The 18,097-nt window shown below is 43.6% G+C and overlaps 1 protein-coding gene across 3 annotated transcripts in view; it reads right to left on the bottom strand.

Annotated features, from left to right (window-relative positions):
* Window positions 1-18,097, bottom strand: part of LOC109258624 (protein HIRA) — a 91,285-nt gene that overhangs the window by 67,285 nt on the left and 5,903 nt on the right. For 2 of the 3 annotated variants that reach the window (XM_019435574.2, XM_053902269.1), the window contains exons 2-3: window positions 2,518-2,580; window positions 663-773 (exon numbers count right to left, since the gene is read on the bottom strand). In XM_019435574.2, the coding sequence (XP_019291119.1) occupies window positions 663-773; window positions 2,518-2,580 (174 nt within the window). The other variant, XM_019435576.2, reaches the window with a different exon arrangement.

Here is an 18,097-nt window from a genome sequence, read left to right as displayed (position 1 = left end):
GCTGGGCCTTTGGGAGCCCTGCAATACAAGGGACACTATCCAAGTTGTAGCCCACAAACGGCTTGCCTGTGACTTGTACTCCACGTCGGAGGGCACTGAGAGACAGATGGGAGAGCAAGAACACACAGAGTCAAGGAAGGGAGGACATAACTGTTAATGGAGCATCTCCGGGGAGGCAACTAGGTTGGAAACCAGAGCCAGATACAGTCACCCTGTTGCTCAGAGGCAGGAAACTAAGGCGCTAAATGTAGGAAAGGAAACCACAACACTGTCTGACCAACAAAAGGGTCCTGGCAGAGGGCCTCAGAGTGACACAGTGGCAATCTTGAGACATTTTGGTGAGTTGTCTTTAATACACCCTTCCCCAGAACCCTACTGCTTCCAGGTCACTGGCCCCAAAGCCCCATGGTATCAGGCAGTAACGACTCATGAGCAGGAAATCACCAGAGGTACCTGCAGACTGTCCAAAGATGGTTCTGTGGGCGGGCCGAGTCTTCTGCCGAATAACTCACCCAGGTGTGCAGCCAACATCTGTGCCTTCAGACAGCAGGCCGAGGGGAGTTACCGCCGCACGGGGCCTTATCTTTCTAATTACAAACACATGTGCTAACCTTGGGCACTCTGCCAACACGCAAAGCCTGCAAAGGGCCACTCTGTAATACCTAAGTGATTGTCCATCTGGCAAAGCATCTTGGGAATATTTTCATCCTTCTCGTCATCCTCCTGGAGGACTGGAGACATATTCCAGATCACAACCTTCCCAGAATCCTGTCCTGGAATGAAGGAGCAAAAATAATTTCAATGTGCAATAAGCAGAAATTTGATATTAACTCTGAGACACAGTCCTCATTTAGCTTTCATAAACCATAATGGACTAGATCAGAGGAGACTAAATTTGCATTATTAATATATGGAAAAGATGAAGAAACAAGTGTTTATGGGGATCAAAACCGATGTGGATTTAGTAGTAGGCTGAGGCCAACCTGACTTTGAAAAGAACTCTGCACTAAAAAACAGGAGGGCACTGAGGTCTGGTTTGGCCTCTAACACAGATCTCTCCAGACTCCCAGAAGGTCCTCATCCAGGCCCAAGACCCAGATTCCTCATCTGTAAGATGAAGAGCTGCAAAAGTTGATGTCCCAGCACCCTTTCAGGACCCAAGGATAGCAGCACATCCCTGTCGATACTTTGGTCCCTTTCCAGATGCTGCCTGGGTCCATGGCTGAATGAAATGTGCCCTGAACATAGGAAAAAAGGTTCATTACCTTATCTGCCCTTTGCTTTCACCTGCAGATGGGAGATCAACTGAAAGAGGGCATTTACTGTTCTGGTGTTATAAGGTGATACAGTATTCTGCTAAAAAATTTATGTGTGCATCTTGGCAATGATTTTTCTTTCTAAGCTTTCCATTACTGATACCTAACGAAAAGTCCAGCCCCTCATTGAACTAGTTTAGAGTAAAAACCACTAAATGCCTACGAATGGACAGATAAGAATTACCATAAGGCATACCTGAAACTGCCTATTGGCCACTATGTAAAAATATTTCCTAAACAGCTCTTCTTGACCTTACTCTATTGAGAAGGGTGGGAAGGTATGCCTCTTCTTATGGATGAGGAAAAAACCCAGTCCCTCAGCTTAGTCCAGTGGCCGTAGGTGACATGATGGGCACCTTCTGGGTGCAGCCCACAGCATGCAGGAAGGAAATCAAGACCTCCCTGCATACCCCTGCAGCAGGAAGTCTATAGACAGCCCACTCTGCAGCACCCAGCCTGAGGACCTGGAACTCACAGAAGCACTCTTATCCAGGGAGTCGCTGGCCAGAGAAAGACACTGTTCTGGGGTGGAAGCTACCAGGGACTGGACTCTGGGAATGCTATTTTATGCCACCATATATATATCTTGGTGTAGTGGCCTGATAAATGACTTTCTAAGCAGGGCTATTATTGTGACACCGCAACACTGGATGTAGTACACTGACAATGCTATGGACCGTATTTTCAAATGGCATGGGCATTTTACTTGCCTACAGCATACTTGTTCTCTAACTCAGCCAAATTCCTCTGAACCCAGAAAATGGGCCTAATAACTACACGACTACCTCCATAGTTCAGTCACCTCCTCCTCCTTTTCAGATGAGCAAGTGTTGCCAGAACAAAGATGAGGAACCAACCTTAGTCTCTGGGACTGGGGCTCTATCCACGGGACCACCTGCCACTCTCTGTGTTCAATAAGTTGGGGCTTGGGGATGCAAACTGATTTTAATATTAGCCCAATGAATAGGAATTAAAAAGATACACCCACTACCAAAATATTTATACAGAGCAAGCACACTAGAGCCAAAAAAGAATTTTTATTTAACCTATTCAGATAATAGATTATAATTATACATTTTAAATGGAATCTTATCCATACTGAAAAACAGAAGTGTTCTATTTTCAGCTCAGTGGACAACCAGGAGAAGCAGAGTAAGGTGGCAGGGCTGTGAGTACTCCCTCTGTTACTCTGTGAACGTACCTTGTCCTCCAGTTGCGAACTTGGTCCCGTCAGGGTGAATATCAACTGAAAAAATTGGCTTGCCTAGAAACAAAGAAAAAAACACACACACACAACGTCTACCTTGGCTTGTATTCATTGGACAATATCAACAGAGTCAAAAATTTTGAAATGGTGGTTATCTGAGTAATATCTTTAATCACTGCTCCTAGGAAAAAATAATAGGCTGTTGATAAATTATCTGTAAGAGTGGAGTGATCTAACAGTTTCAGTTAAAGTAAAAACTGCTGGAAGACTCTCCAAGTGACATTAAATAGCTTAGTCTAAAAGTGGCACAAAGCATTCTGTCACTAGAACAACTGAGTCCACAGATCGCCTGGGCGCTTGCACAAATGTCCAGCAGACAAGAGCTGGCCACCTTCTGAGGACACACAGTTGTAAAGGCTATGAGCAGGTCACGACAACAGCTGAGTCACAACGGCTATACCTCCAGCCATCTCCCCATCCCATGGATCTGCACTTGGCTGACAGCCTGGACACATAAGCACCCTGGCCTTTTTGCTTCGCTGACAGCTGGGTAGGACCAGTAGCTGACTGCGATCACACGCATCACTTCCCTCATCATGCTTCTGCTTCCAAAAGACCGCCTATACATTTGTGCTGCATCAAAGCCTGTGGAAAGTCAGCATTCTCAGCATCTCCTCTGGCTGAACTTCCTCTACAGGATGAGCCCTCATTCAACCAGATGTTCAGTCTGTCTAGGGGGAAGGACTATAGCTACTAGCTCCTAGAGTGCAGGGTGCAGACCCTACCAGGAGCCCATGAAGCTAGGTAGCTAGCTATAGTTTGGTGGACCAGACTGGCAAAGGCGTCGTGACAGCCTGAAACCCAGCAGACTAGAAGTATTCCTGGGGCCTGGGGCCTGTGGGCATTTGTCTGGGTCCCTCATCTGCTTTCATGGTAAGAGTGGCATGTCAATTGTTGTCGTGTTTGTTACCACATTCTCAGCTTCTAGCATAGGTCTGGTGAGTGGTTGCTCAGTAACATTTGGTTAGTGACAAATTAGATGCATGATGAATACCAGCAATCACTGATATAGTCAAGGTGCTATTGCTGAGGAGTATCTTAGTTGAGGATGCTTTGTCTCTGTTACCCAAGAGGAGTTGGCATGGACACCAGAACGAGGGTTACCAGCTCTAGAATCACATGGTGGCAAGTGCAGGCAGGGAGGGGCAGGGCAGAGGCAGGTGGTGGCTGCCTAAGAGCTCAAAGTCCTGCTAGGGCTAGTGCCTAAGTGTAGAAAATAAAATATTGGTACTCAAAAAGGCAATGGCCAGCATGGGCCCCAAGAAACAGCCAGCTCACCTTACCTTCTTCTGGATAGCCATACCCCTGCAGGCAAATTGAGCCTGAGCTTCCACAAAACAAAGGGAAATGTGCTCTCTTTCTTGTCATGTGGTAGTGGGGAAAACAGCTGTGCAAGGCCAGTATCAAGCAGGTGTGCCAAATGCAAGGGACCCATTTTGTCTCAGAGAACAAGGAGAAACCCTAGGAAGGTTGGAAATCACATTACATGTTATTTCGTCTACTTACTGAAATCCAAGACAATACAGCCTGCTACAAGCCCCTGACATCATACTGGCAGCTCCAGTCTGGTCCCTGAGACCCTCCGTCACCTCCAGGTACATACTCAAGAGTCAGAGCTCTACAGTGAAAGGTGAAACTTAGCCAAGTGGCTACTGATCGCCTTCCTAGAGCACATGCATACTCAAAGCTGTCCCAAACATATAGGAACTTCAGCCCTGGTCTGATCTGAGCTTTTACTCCAAGGGTTCCCAAGACAAGCCCCAACACAGCTCGGTACTCTTATAGCTTTGAAGGAGCCAGAACCAGCAGTGGAGCACACTCGGGGGGCATGAGGAAAGAGAGTTATTGCAAGTTGTTCTTCCATAGTCTAGATGGCAGACCCTAATTAGTCCCACCTTCATCTTCAAAAGAAGAATCCAGAAAACAATATACAGTAGGTAAAAGAAGGCAGGTGCTAAGAACACAGGTGAGAAGGACCGGGAATGCTCAAACTGGTACCCCTGTGCCTGTGCACTCACAACTACACTGGCACACCACACCCTTCCTGGGTCAGGTGGCTGCCAGGTGTGCTAAGCCAGAGAGCCTGAAATGCTGCTGCTGAGAATGTGCCACACTTTTCCACAGGCTGAGGACCTGGGAGGGAAGCAGTAGCAAGAAGGTGGATTTCTTGCCCATCTGGGCCATGACAAATGCCTGATAGGGAAGCCTCAAGAAACAAGAAAGGACAGTAGGAGCTCTGGGCCCAGGCTGTGCAGACCACGGCACTTAGTGCTGAGACTAAGTGAGGTTCAGGGTCCTGCCAGACACCAGAGGAAGGCAACTGATTAGTACCACTAAGAGCCTCGTGAAATTCAGAAGAGCAGATGTCTCCCAGTATGGTGAGGGCAGTGGCAAGGAGTGTCAACCCCATTAGCACCACCATCTCTACTCAGGACCTCTCAGGAAGCTGCAATGGGCCAGTCCTTGGAGGTGCCAGCCAGTTACTCCTTCCAGGAGAGGCAGAGTCACACTGGGGTAAGCCCTGTGGACCTCTTCTTCCCAGTCCATGACATGCTCTAATGAGCATCTGATGTGCCACTCAAGCCCTGCAGGCAGCACAGCCCAGGATAAGTTTCACACTGTCCTCTGAAGTAGATAGTTCTGACATCCTCATTTGACAGAGGGGGAAACTGAGGCACACAAGTTAGGAAAGTTGCCCAAGGCCACATAAGCTGCTTTTTCCAGAGCCTGAGATTCAAGTATGGAAATGTACTTCTCCTCCAGGGGAAGCTAGGAGGGGATACTCCTGGAGATGCTGGAGGGCTAGGATGACACTGCCTGCAGGGAAGTGACTTAAAGCCTACAGATGAAAGGTGAAGTAGAGAGACAGAGCACCAGTGAGAGCTATGCATATGTGCACAGCTAGTCCTGATGACCTGGGCTTGGCCTTGGACTTGCTATACTGAGCACTGATCACCCCAGACACCTCAGTCCCACAGGCCGGGGGAGGCAGCTATCTGATTAGGCTCCACTGAACCACATTTCCCCAGGACTCCTGCCCTTGTGTGTTTTCCTCTCCTTGAATTTGGGCTGGTTCTCTGACCTGTTTTAACAGAATGTGACTGAAGTGATGCTGTTCTAGTTCTGAGCTTAAGCCTCAAACAGGTCCAGTTCAACTTTTGACTTCTGGAGAAAGCCAGCTGCCATGTGAGAAGTTAAAGTACCCTGAGACCACCATGTAGAGACCTCCAAGCTGGCCACATAAAAAGGGTCAAAGAACCCAGACAACAGTGAGAATCAAGGCCCTGGCACAGGACCCAGACTGACGTTTTCTGGTCCCAAGCTGCTCTAGCCACCCCAGCAGATTCTATGCAGAACTAAGTTGAGCTGTCCCTGCTGGGCCTGGCCAGGTTTCACAATCACAAATAAATAATAAAACAGCTATTGTTTTAAGCCAGCAGGTTTTGGCGGTAGTTTTTTATACAAGAGGCTACTCAAAATGCTAATTCATTCACTTTTCTGCCTAAGGTAACTGGATCTGCATACTTATCATTTTCACCAAAAAAGTTCTAGCTGACTCAGCGACAGTCTTGAGAAGGCCATCAGGGAGGAGTATCCACCTGACTATAGGAGTGCTTTTCAATTCCTTAAGTATATGAGACATTGTATGTCCCCTCAAGAAGTACATCAAAATCACTTAAGTGCAAGCCAAAGACAAGCCTGACTCCCCAAGAACACTCAGAGTAGAGGCTACCTTAGCAGAGGGGCTCTGTTGCACAGGTACACGTCATAGCACGAGTCTTGACCACTAACCCACTCATAGCATCAATAGGATGTTTTCTCATCCATCCACCTTGGTGGTTGTCTACTATGAGCCTGCTACTGGACTAAGTCGAGGGAAAGTAAAGCTATGAATGGCTCAGCTCTGCACTCAGGAAGCTCCTAGTGATGGATGTCTGCACAGGTGGAAAGCTACCTAAGCTTGGCCTTCCTACAGAAATCACAATTGAAGTGAGTCCCAAAGGTTGAGGAGAAGTCAGCCAGAAGAGGAGGGAAGGGAATGTCAGGCAGAGGGGATATGGCATGAAATGCAGAATAAGCCTGACAAGCTGCTGCAGAGTGTGGGGAGAAAGGAGGCTTGGGAGAGGGGCAGGGCCCAGCAAGGCACCACTGTGGAAAGCAGACCATCTTCTATAGCTATCTCTGAAGCAAAAGAATGCCACGATCAGATTCACATTTCAGCTCCACAAAGCTGTGTGGAATGGGCTTTTGTTAAGACTGGAGGGAACTGTTAAGCTGGAGGGGGCCTTAAGGCTCCAAGGGAAGACAGAACTGAGGGCTGGAAATAGGCCTGGGTTAGAGCAATGAATGCACCTGGGTGGAATTCTCAGCCCTATTGCTCATAAGTTATTTAATCTGAACAATGGGGAAGACACAGTCACCCTTACAAGCACCTTCTGAGAGAGATTAAGAGGCCATGTCACATTGCTTCGAAGACATCACATTTCACACGTGAACATTTGTGAGATCAAGATGTGCTTTGGTGAAAGGTGTGACTGGGGTAATGGGCACCGTGTTTGCTTTTGTAGAGATGTGCCACAAAGCAGAAGAAATACTGTAGTGCACCTACACAAAGCCACGAGCATAGTGCTGGCTCCCTACCTCCTTTTAGCACTAGATTCTTCAGTCCAAGAAAAACAGTGGTTCACATTCCCTCAGTAGAAACAGACCTCCTTTTTTCTAAAGGGCTCTTTGAGGTACAGCTGAGGAAAAGGATCTATGGCCTGACTAGTTAGAAAACCCTTACTGTGGCATAGCACAATGATAAAGATGAATTCCCAACTGCCTCCTGCATTCCATCTTTCTTTGTACTGTGACAGAGACAAAAGAGAAAGTAATCCATTCCCTGGATCCTAGAGCTGCCAAGCAATGTCACATCCTCTGAATGACAACGGCCAGCATCCTCTCCCTGCACACCCACTAAAGTCCGTTCTCCTTGGGGCTCTGCTTCCAGGTCCCCCCTCCTGGACACCTTCTTGCACCCCTCCTCAGACCACACACAATACCCTGTTGTCACTCTCTCCACGGAGCCATGACAGTTGTCCCCTGTCCCCTGCCTGGGGGTTGCTGATCTGATGACTGCAGCACAAATGTTCTGCATATAGCAGGAATAAAGAGTCAATCTCAGAAGCTGGGTTCTGACCAGGTGTGGTAAGGTAGAATCCTCCTCCCTTGCAACAGAGGAAAAGATTCCTGGAGGAGCCCACATGTGGAACTTGAAGTCCAAACAAAGAGCAATGGCCAGAGAGCAGCAGGAAGGGCCCAAATGAGAGTAGCCGGCCCTCTCAGTGGCCTTCAGACCTTTGGTTTGGGCTCCTGTCTCCGAGCCTTTATGCTCTGACAGCTCACGAGGCAGATCCAATGATACATCTGTGATGTGAGCACGCCCTGCTGAAATGGAAGCTTGGGGGAATTTGAGGTTTTTGCCCAATGCACATTGTTCCTGGAATCACTTCTCTCCTGTATAGCCCATTAATACCTGGTTTTAACAAATTTTGGTAAATCTGTAACTAAAAATGAAACATGGGGAAATGTTTGAAACATTTATTAAGTGAAAAAAGTTACAAAACAATATTAAAATATAAGATGGGTGCAAAGGACATGATCTACTATATAGAAAACCTTGAAGATTCCAGAGAATAGATGAATTTAGTAAAACTGAATGACACAAAATCAACAAACTTAGTTGCATTTCTATACATTTAACAGTGAAAAATACAAAACAGAACCAAGAAAGCAATTCCATTTAAAACAGAATAAAAAAATACTTAGAAATCAACATAACCAAGGGGGCCAAAGAGCTGTACAGTGAAAACTAGAAAACAGCGCTGAAAGAAATTAAAGACAGAAATAAATGGAAAGACATATTGTGTTCATGAACTGAAAGACTTAATTCTGTTAAGATGTCAACAATACCCCAAATTCTACAGATTTAATTCAATCCCTAACAGAACTGCAAGGACAGGGGTGTCTGGCTGGCTCAGTTGGTCGAGTGTGCAACTCTTGATCTTGGGGTTATGAGTTTCAGCCCTGCATTTACTTGAAAAAAAAAAAAAGAAAAACATGCACACACACACACACACAAAACAAAAAATTGCAATGACATTTTTGGAGAAATAGAAAAACCTATCCTATAATTCTTATGGAATGTCATGGGACGCCAAATAGCCAAAAGAAACTTGGAAAAGAACAAAGTTGGAGTCTTAATGCTTCCTGATCTCAAAACTGACTACAAAGCTACAGTAATCAAAACAGTGTGTTACTGGCATGAAGACAGATAAATAGACCAGTGTGGCAGAATAGAGAGCCTAGAAATAAACACTTGCATATGTGGTCAAGTGATTTTCAACAAGGGTGCCAAGACCAGTCAATGGGAAAGGGACAGTTTTATCAACAAATGGTGCTGGAAAAAATGAACATCTGCATGCAAAAGAATGAAGCTGGAACCTTACACCATATACAGAAATTAACTCAAAATGGGTCAAGGACTCAAATATAAAACCTAACACTATAAGACTTTTAGAAGAAAACATGGGGGAAAGCTTCATGACACTAGATATGACAATGTTTTCTTAGACATGATATCAAAGGCACAGGAATTAAGAGGAAAAAAAATAGACAAACTGGACTTCTTGAAAATTAAAACCTTTTTGCCCACCAAAGGATACTATCAACAGAATAAAAAGGCAACCCACAAAATGGGAGAAAATATTTGTAAATCACATAATCTGATGAGGGATTAAATGTCCAGAAATATAGAGAAAGCTCAATGACAGAAAACAGAAAAACCCATTCAAAAATGGGCAAAGGACTTGAACAGATATTTCTCCAAAGATGATGTACAAATGGCCAATAAGCATATAAAAAGATGCTCAACATCATTTGCTACCACAAAAATGCAAATCAAAACCAGAATGAGATTATCACCTTACATCTATTAGGTTGACTACTATTAACAAGAGACAGAGAAAGTAACAAGTGCTGGTGGAGATGTGTAGAAATTGGAATCTTGTGCATTGCTGGTGGGAGTGTAAAATGGGACATCTGCTTTTAAGACAGTATGGACATTCCTTAAAAAATTAAAAATAGGATTACCCATGATCCAGCAATTCTACTTCTGGGTATTTATCCAAAAGAATTGAAAGCATGGTCTTGAGGAGATATTGTACACCCATGTTCATAATAGCAATATTCACAATAGCTAAGAAGTAGAAGCAGTATAAGTGTCCAGTGATGGGTGAATGGATAAGCAAACTGTGGTGTATATATACAATGGAATATTATTCAGCCTTAAGAGATTCTAACGCATTCTACAAAGTGGATGAACCTTGCAAATATTATGGTAATTAACATAAGCTAGTCACAGAAACACAAATAATGTATGACGCCCCTTATATGAGGTCTCTAAAGCAGTCAAATTTATAAAGACAGAAAGATGGTTGCCAGGGGCTGGGGGACGGAGAATGGGGAGTTGTTGCTTAATGGGTATATAGTTTTAGTTTGGCAAGATGAAAAAGTTCTGGAGCTTGGTTACTCAATACTGTGAACATACATAACAGTACTGAATTACACACTTGAAAGATGGTTAAGATGGTAAATTTGGTTATGTGTATTTTACCACAACTTAAAAAAATGCTAATTAAAACCAAACCAAACCAAATCAATCTATGTATCTATATATCTGTATAACTCTACCCATCTACCTACCTACCTGTCTGTAAGGTACAGGGGCATGGGAGGGTTATAACAAGTATTAATTAGAACTGCTCAGTATTGAGGGAGGGACCAACATGGCAGAGAAGTAGGGAGATCCAAACTTCCCACGTCTCTCAAAGAAGGGTTGAAGCCAAAGGACTTTGAACCCCAAGAGGCTGGGAGGAAAAGAGACTGAGTCGCTACCAGGGATACACCAGGACAACCTGATGGGCCATAGGGCTACTCCAAGGAACAAATCAAAGCACACCTGGTGGAGGGTCCAAAACACCACTACAAGTAGGGAAATAAAATAACCAAAGTCACAACAACAGAGAGCAAGTAACACTCTCCAAAAAACACCTTCTGAAGGGCGAGGCCCTGGACAGTGTATGACCCCCCCTTTAATATAGCAGTGCTCGCAGGGGTAGAGCACATAACAAGCTTTTAAAACATGTAAGGGACAGAAAACTAGCCAAAATGACAAAATGGAAGAATTCTCCTCAAAAGAAATTCCAGGAAGAAATGACAGCTAATGAACTGATCAAAACAGATATAAGCAATATAACTGAACAAGAATTTAGAAAAATGGTCATAAGATTAATTGCTGGGCTTGAAAAAAGCATAGAACACAGCAGAGAATCTATTGCTGCAGAGATCAAGGAACTAAAAAATGGTAATGATGAAATAAAAAATGCTATAAATGAGGTGCAAAATAAAATGGAGGCGGCCACAGCATGGACTGAAGAGGCAGAGGGGAGAATAAGTGAATTAGAAGATAAAATTATGGAAAAAGAGGAAGCCGAAAAAAAAAGAGACAGGGACGCCTGGGTGGCTCAGTCGGCTGGGCAACCAACTTCACTCAGGCCATGATCTCACAGATCGTGAGCTCGAGCCCCGCATCGGGCTCTGCGCTGACAGCTCAGAGCATGGAGCCTGCTTCAGATTCTGTGTCTCCCTCTCTCTCTGCCCCTCCCCCACTCACGTTCTCTCTCTCCTTCAAGAGTAAATAAACATTTAAAAAAAAAAAAGAGAGGGGTGCCTGGGTGGCTCAGTCGGTTGGGTGACCGACTTCAGCTCTGGTCATGATCAAACGGTTCATGAGTTCAAGCCCCGTGTCGGGCTCTGTGCTGACAGCTCAGAGCCTGGAGCCTGCTTCGGATTCTGTGTCTCCCTCTCTCTCTGCCCCTCCCCCGCTCATGCTCTGTCTCTCTCTGTCTCAGAAATAAGTAAACATAAAAATTAAAATAAAAAAAGAGAGAGAGACAAAAAAAAATCCTGGATCACAAGGGGAGAATCAGAGAACTGACTCAATCAAACAGAACAATATCCGTATCATAGGAATTCCAGGAGAAGGAGAGAGAGAGAGAGAAAGGGGCTGAAGGTGTACTTTAACAAATCACAGCTGAGAACTTCCCCAATCTGGGGAAGGAAACAAATACTGAAATCCAAGAGGCACAGAGAGCTCCTCTCAGACGTAACTTGAATCAATCTTCTGCACAACATATCAGAGTGAAACTGGCAAAATACAAGGATAAAGAGAGAATTCTGAAAGCAGTTAGGGATAAATGGGGCTTACCATACAAAGGTAGACACATAAGGGTAGTAGCAGACCTATCTACTGAAACTTGGCAGGCCAGAAAAGAATGACAGGAAATCTTCAATGTGATGAACAAGAAAAATATGCAGCCAAGAATCCTTTATTCAGCAAGCCTATCATTCAGAATAGAAGGAGAGATAAAGGTTTTCCCAAACAAAAACTGAAGGAATTCATCACCACTAAACCAGCCCTACAAGAGATCCTAAGGGGGACTCTGTGAGTGAAATGTTGCAAGGACCACAAAGTACCAGAGACATCAGTACAAGCATGAAACCTACAGATAACACAATGACTCTAAACCCGTATCTTTCAATAATAACACTTAATGGAAATGGACTAAATGCTCCAATCAAAAGACACAGTGTATCAGAATGGACCAAAAAAAAAAAAAAAAAAAAGACCCATCTATTTGCTGTCTATAAGATACCATTTTAGATCCGAGGACACCTTCAGATTGAAAGTGAGGGGATGCAGAACTATTTATCATGCTACTGGAAGTCAAAACAAAGCTGGAGTAGCCATACTTATATCAGACAAACTAGACTTTAAATTAAAGGCTGCAACAAGAGATGAAGAAGGGCATTACATAATAATTACAGGGTCTATCCATCAGGAAGAGCTAACAATTATAAACGTCTATGCACCAAATTCGGAAGCACCCAAATATATAAAACAATTAATCACAAACATAAGCAATCTTATTGTTAAGAATGTGGTAACTGCAGGGGACTTTAATACTCCACTTACAACAATGGACGGATCATCTAGACAGAAAATCAATAAAGAAACAATGGCCCTGAATGATACACTGGACCAGATGGACTTGACAGATATATTTAGAACTTTTCATCCTAAAGCAGCAAGAATATACTTTCTTCTCGAGTGCACCTGGAACATTCTCCAAGATATATCACACACTGGGTCACAAAACAGCCCTCAATAAATAGACAAGAATTGAGATCATACTATACACTTTCAGATCACACTGCTATGAAACTTGAAATCAACCACAGGAAAAGGTTTGGAAAACCTCCAAATGCGTGGAGGTTAAAGAACATTCTACTAAAGAACGAATGGGCCAATCAGGCAATTAAAGAAGAAATTAAAAAATATATGGAAACAAATGAAAATGAAAACACAACAATTCAAACACTTTGGGATGCAGCAAAGGCAGTCCTAGGAGGAAAATACATTGCAATCCAGGCCTATCTCAAGAAACAAGAAAAACCCCAAATACAAAATCTAAGAGCACACCTAAAGGAACAAGAAGAAGAACAGCAAAGAAACCCCAAACCCAGCAGAAGAAGAGAAATAATAAAGATCAGAGCAGAAATGAATATAGAATCCAAAAAAAAAAAAAAAACAACAGATCAACGAAACTAAGAGTTCAGGTTTTATTTATTTATTTATTTATTTATTTTCAACGTTTTTTATTTATTTTTGGGACAGAGAGAGACAGAGCATGAACGGGGGAGGGGCAGAGAGAGAGGGAGACACAGAATCAGAAACAGGCTCCAGGCTCCGAGACATCAGCCCAGAGCCTGACGCGGGGCTCGAACTCACGGACCGCGAGATCGTGACCTGAGCTGAAGTCGGACGCTTAACCGACTGCGCCACCCAGGCGCCCCTAGGTTTTTTTTAAAAAACAAACAAAACTGATAAACCTCTAGCCAGGCTTCTCAAAAAGAGAGAGGACGCAAACAGATAAAATCACGAATGAAAATGGATTTATTATAACCAATCCCTCAGAAATACAAGCAATTATCAGGGAATACTATGAAAAATTATATGCCAACAAACTGGACAACCTGGAAGAAATGGACAAATTCCTAAACACCCACACACTACCAAAACTCAAACAGGAAGAAATAGAAAATTTGAACACACCCATAACTAGTGAAGAAAATAAGTCAGTTATCAAAAATCTCCCAACAAATAAGAGTCCTGGACCAAATGGCTTTCCTGGGGAATAGAACTGCTCAGTGTCTACTATGGTAGTGGATACATGAACCCACATAGGTGAAAAACTGTATAGAACTAACGTGCCCCCCGCCCCCCGCTCCCAATGAATACAAATACAAGTAGAAAAGTCTGAATAAGAGATGGATTGTGTCAATATCAATGTCAATGTGGTATTATACTGTTGTTTTACAAAATGTTACCAGTGGGAGAAACTGGGCAAAGTGTACAAAGAATCTCCTAGTATTATTTCATTTGTGTGAGAATCTACAACTATCTCAATAAATAAATACACACATATATATGGTCTGTTTTTAAATATGTGCGTGTATGTATGTAGTAATATAAAAGTAAAAGGAAAATATCAAAACATAAGTGGTTGCAAATAAAACTGATTCCTTCTGCAGGTGATAATATGCACTTTTACATCTACAACCAAATATCTCTCTGCACCTAAGCGCTCTAATGTGCAGCTAGCTTCTCTATCCAGCTGTCTACAGACATCTCATCTTCATCTTCTCTACAACAGAACTCCTGATCTTCCGGCTCAAACCTACTCTAACCTGTCATCTACCCACTGGCTAAGACCATGCCTGGGACAGGGGAACCAACAGGCCCAGCACAATGGCCCCACCAGCCCCACGGCTTTTCTGGCCTCATCTTTTGCCTCTTCACCAGTCACTGGCCCAGAGCCAAGGCCTCCCCTCTGTTCCTAGACTGTGAAGGTGTGCTTCCACCCAGCACCCTGCACTGGTTCCTTCCTCAGCTGGAAGCTCTTTTCCCAGACACACACACAATCCTTTCTCACCTTTTTTTAGTCTTTGCTCAATGTTGCCCTCTCACTGAGTCCTGCTCTAATCACCCTAGTTGAAAGTATTACTCCTCAACTTGGCACAACCACTCCCAATTCTCATCTATTTTTTTTCTTAACAATTTTTTATATACTGTATAATTTCCTTTATTGCATGTTTGTCCACCCCAACCACCAGAATGTAAACTCCAAGAGCTCAGCAATTTTTGTCTGTTTCAGTCACAGAGTCACCATGGTACCTAGAGCTGTAGCTTGGCACACAGTAGGCACTCAATAAATACTTGTTAGTGGCTGGAGAAAGCCTACAGCAGAGGCCCAAAATTCAAAAAACACTTTCAGTATCACTAGCATCCCAATCTGTGAAAAGCAGGCTCCTCATCTCCTGAAGTGGGGACTCAGATGTCACCAAACACCTGCAAGTAGAAGTACGGTCTTGGCTGGCTCACAAAGCCATCTGCTGCTGTTACGTCTACTGCTTTCAACCACAAAAACTTCTCCTCCAGTCTCCTTAAGTAAGCACTACCACAATGACATCTCACAGGTATCAGGTGGCTGAGAGATTCAAAACAGCACAGGAAGGAAGCTGTAGAAATCATGTAACCGTGTGTGTGTGTGTGTTTGCCACAAACTAAAGAAGAAAGTGACAGGTATATCATTGACTTCTCCAGTACTGTTTGCCAATACATAATCAAGGAAGCTTTGGTAACAGTCATTATCTATTTCTTCATACTCTTTTCTCCTCTATTTTTGCAGAACAGATAAATTCCTTAAAAGTTATCTGCAAATGGATTTCTGTAAACATAATAATCTCTTCTATACAGTTCCATTAGAAAATTAAAAGCAATTAAAAACAATGTTCCCACAGGGAGGAAAACGTAGCTTTAACAATTAAGAAAATAACACTACAGTTGATAATACTGTATCCCATACTTGAAAGATTTACTATCTTAAAAGTTCTCTTTGCAAGACAAAAATTCTGTAATTATGTATGGTGATGGATGTTAAGTAGACTTATTATGGTTATCATTTTGCGATATATACAAACATGGAATCATTACATTGTACACCTGAAACATTAACGCCATGTTAATTATATCTCCATTTTTAAAAAAGTAAAATATAAATAACAAACCTACAATAATATTTAAGTAGAAAATGCAGAGCAATATTTTAATTACTCCAGTTATATGTGCAATGCAAGATGTGAAGGGAGGCTACACAATAAAAATACTGAATTTGCCATGGTATCAGGGATTTAGCTAAGATCTTAAAGAATGCAGACACTTTTGCAATGTGTTATGTACACTAAATAAAACGTGTGTGTTTTTTTAAAAAGCACCAAGCCACCCAGTTATTTTTTTCCAAATAGTCTCAAAGACCATTTAAAAAGCTTTAGCAATGTGTTTGTTTTCCTTTTTGCATTTTCTATTTTTTCCTAAACTGAACAGATATTACTGTGATAAAAAAAATAATTTTACAAATTAAAAATACCCAATCACAAAATGCTTCATTATCTAGAAACACGTATACACCATAAGATGTATCCTAGTATAATTGTATATGGCAACTAGCCAAAATATTGTCCTATTCCTTAACAACAGTTCTAGGATGGAACTCTATAGTGTTTTCAAAAGGGAGAAGATAAAGAAGCTACTTAAATGGGCACCTGGGGAAGGCCCTGTGTGGTGGCCTCATTTGGTCTACCTCCTCTAATTGAATCCTGGCTCTTCCTCTCTGTTTGCCTTGTTCACAGTCTTACTGATCTCACTGGACAGCAACCCTGCCCTTCACCTGGGAGTCACTCCATTTCACATCCCACATTGTACCCTGGTGACTATCTTCACAATATATCTGTAACTCAAACTTTCTAGGGAGGTGCAAATGTCCGTATCTTGAGTTGGGAATGAGTTAGAGAGTGTATTTATTTGCCGAAATTCATCCAATTGTCTGTATACAAATTGTCTGTACACTTCACTGTAATTTTATAAAATAATGTATGTAAATTATACCAAAAAACATATACACTCATATAGAATCCAGCTGTTTCTCACCAGCACTATTACCTCCATCATCACTCCTTTATCATCACCCTGGTCCAAACCACAGTCATCTCTTGCCTGGATCATTGCAACTGCCTTCTAATGGGTCTCTCAGCTTCCTCCCTTGCCCCAATACCCATCCTAGTCCCCGTGCAGCAATAGGGGGGATTTCTAAGACCCAAGTCAGACCATGTTACTCCTCTGCTCACAAGGCACTGTGAACTGAGGCCTAGCAGCCACCAGGCCCTCCCAGTCAGCCCATTGCTCTCTCCAGCCTCATTCCTTGGTGCTCTTGTCCGTGTGCAGCTCCAATCACAAGACATCCATACTATTCCTCAAACCTGCCAGGCAAGTACTCTCTGCCTGTAATGCTCGTCCCTCAGAGGAGCCTTCTCACCTCCAAGGGGCCTGTCACAGATGCAGTGGTACCTGGCTAGGCCCCCTCCCTCCAGGAATGAAGCACCTGCTCCCAGCTATGGGAATGTTGGCAGCCTGTGAAAGCTCCCAGCTCAGACCTTCTCCATAGGGGACCTGACCTCAGTGGAAGAACTGCTTTGACCAAGGTCAGGTCCCCTCCTCAAGAGAGCCTGTGCCCAATGACTGTGGACATGGAAATGGAAAGACTGGCCCTTCACCTCAATTCAGGACAATTCACAAGGACTAGCTGCAGAGCTAACAAGGTCAGCTGCAGCTTTTGTTGCACTTGCATCTCAACTCACCTTCTCCCTGTCCAGTCCTGCTTCCAGCACTCCCCTATTCTTTTTTTTTTTAATTGTTTTTAACGTTTATTAATTTTTGAGAGACAGAGTGTGAGCAGAGAGAGAGACACAGAATCCAAAGCAGGCTCCAGGCTCTGAGCTGTCAGCACAGAGCCTGATGCAGGGCCCAAACCCATGAACTGCAAGATCATGACCCGAGCCAAAATCAGACGCTTAACCGCTTAACCGACTGAGTCACCCAGATGCCCCTCCGTTAATAATTCTGCATGCCAGGCCTCTCACTCTTAAGAGTCTGCTTCCTGCAACAGTCTACTCACGTTACCTTTGCACTCAGGCTTTCCCAAAGCACCCTACTTAAAATTCTCCCACCCTTGGGGTGCCTGGTTAGCTCAGTTAAGCATCCCACTCTTGACTTTGGCTCAGGTCATGATCTCACAGCTCATGAGTTCGAGCCCTGGGCTCTCTACTGTCAGCGTAGTCTACTTAGGATTCTTTCTCTTTCTCTCTCTCTCTTCCCCTGTCCCCCTCCCTCTCTGCCCTCGCCCGCTGGTGCTGTCTCTCAAATTAAATAAATGAACTTAAAAAAAAAAAATTCTCCCACCCTCCAACCCTACCACAGTGCTCCTCATCTGTCGGCTGTTTCTCCACATACTCA

Source organism: Panthera pardus, unplaced genomic scaffold (assembly GCF_024362965.1).
Source record: "Panthera pardus isolate Hobbes unplaced genomic scaffold, ASM2436296v1 HiC_scaffold_15, whole genome shotgun sequence".
Classification (NCBI taxonomy): domain Eukaryota; kingdom Metazoa; phylum Chordata; class Mammalia; order Carnivora; family Felidae; genus Panthera; species Panthera pardus.
The sequence above is the reverse complement of the archived record's forward strand: the minus strand, read 5'-3'. Positions and strand labels throughout refer to the sequence as shown.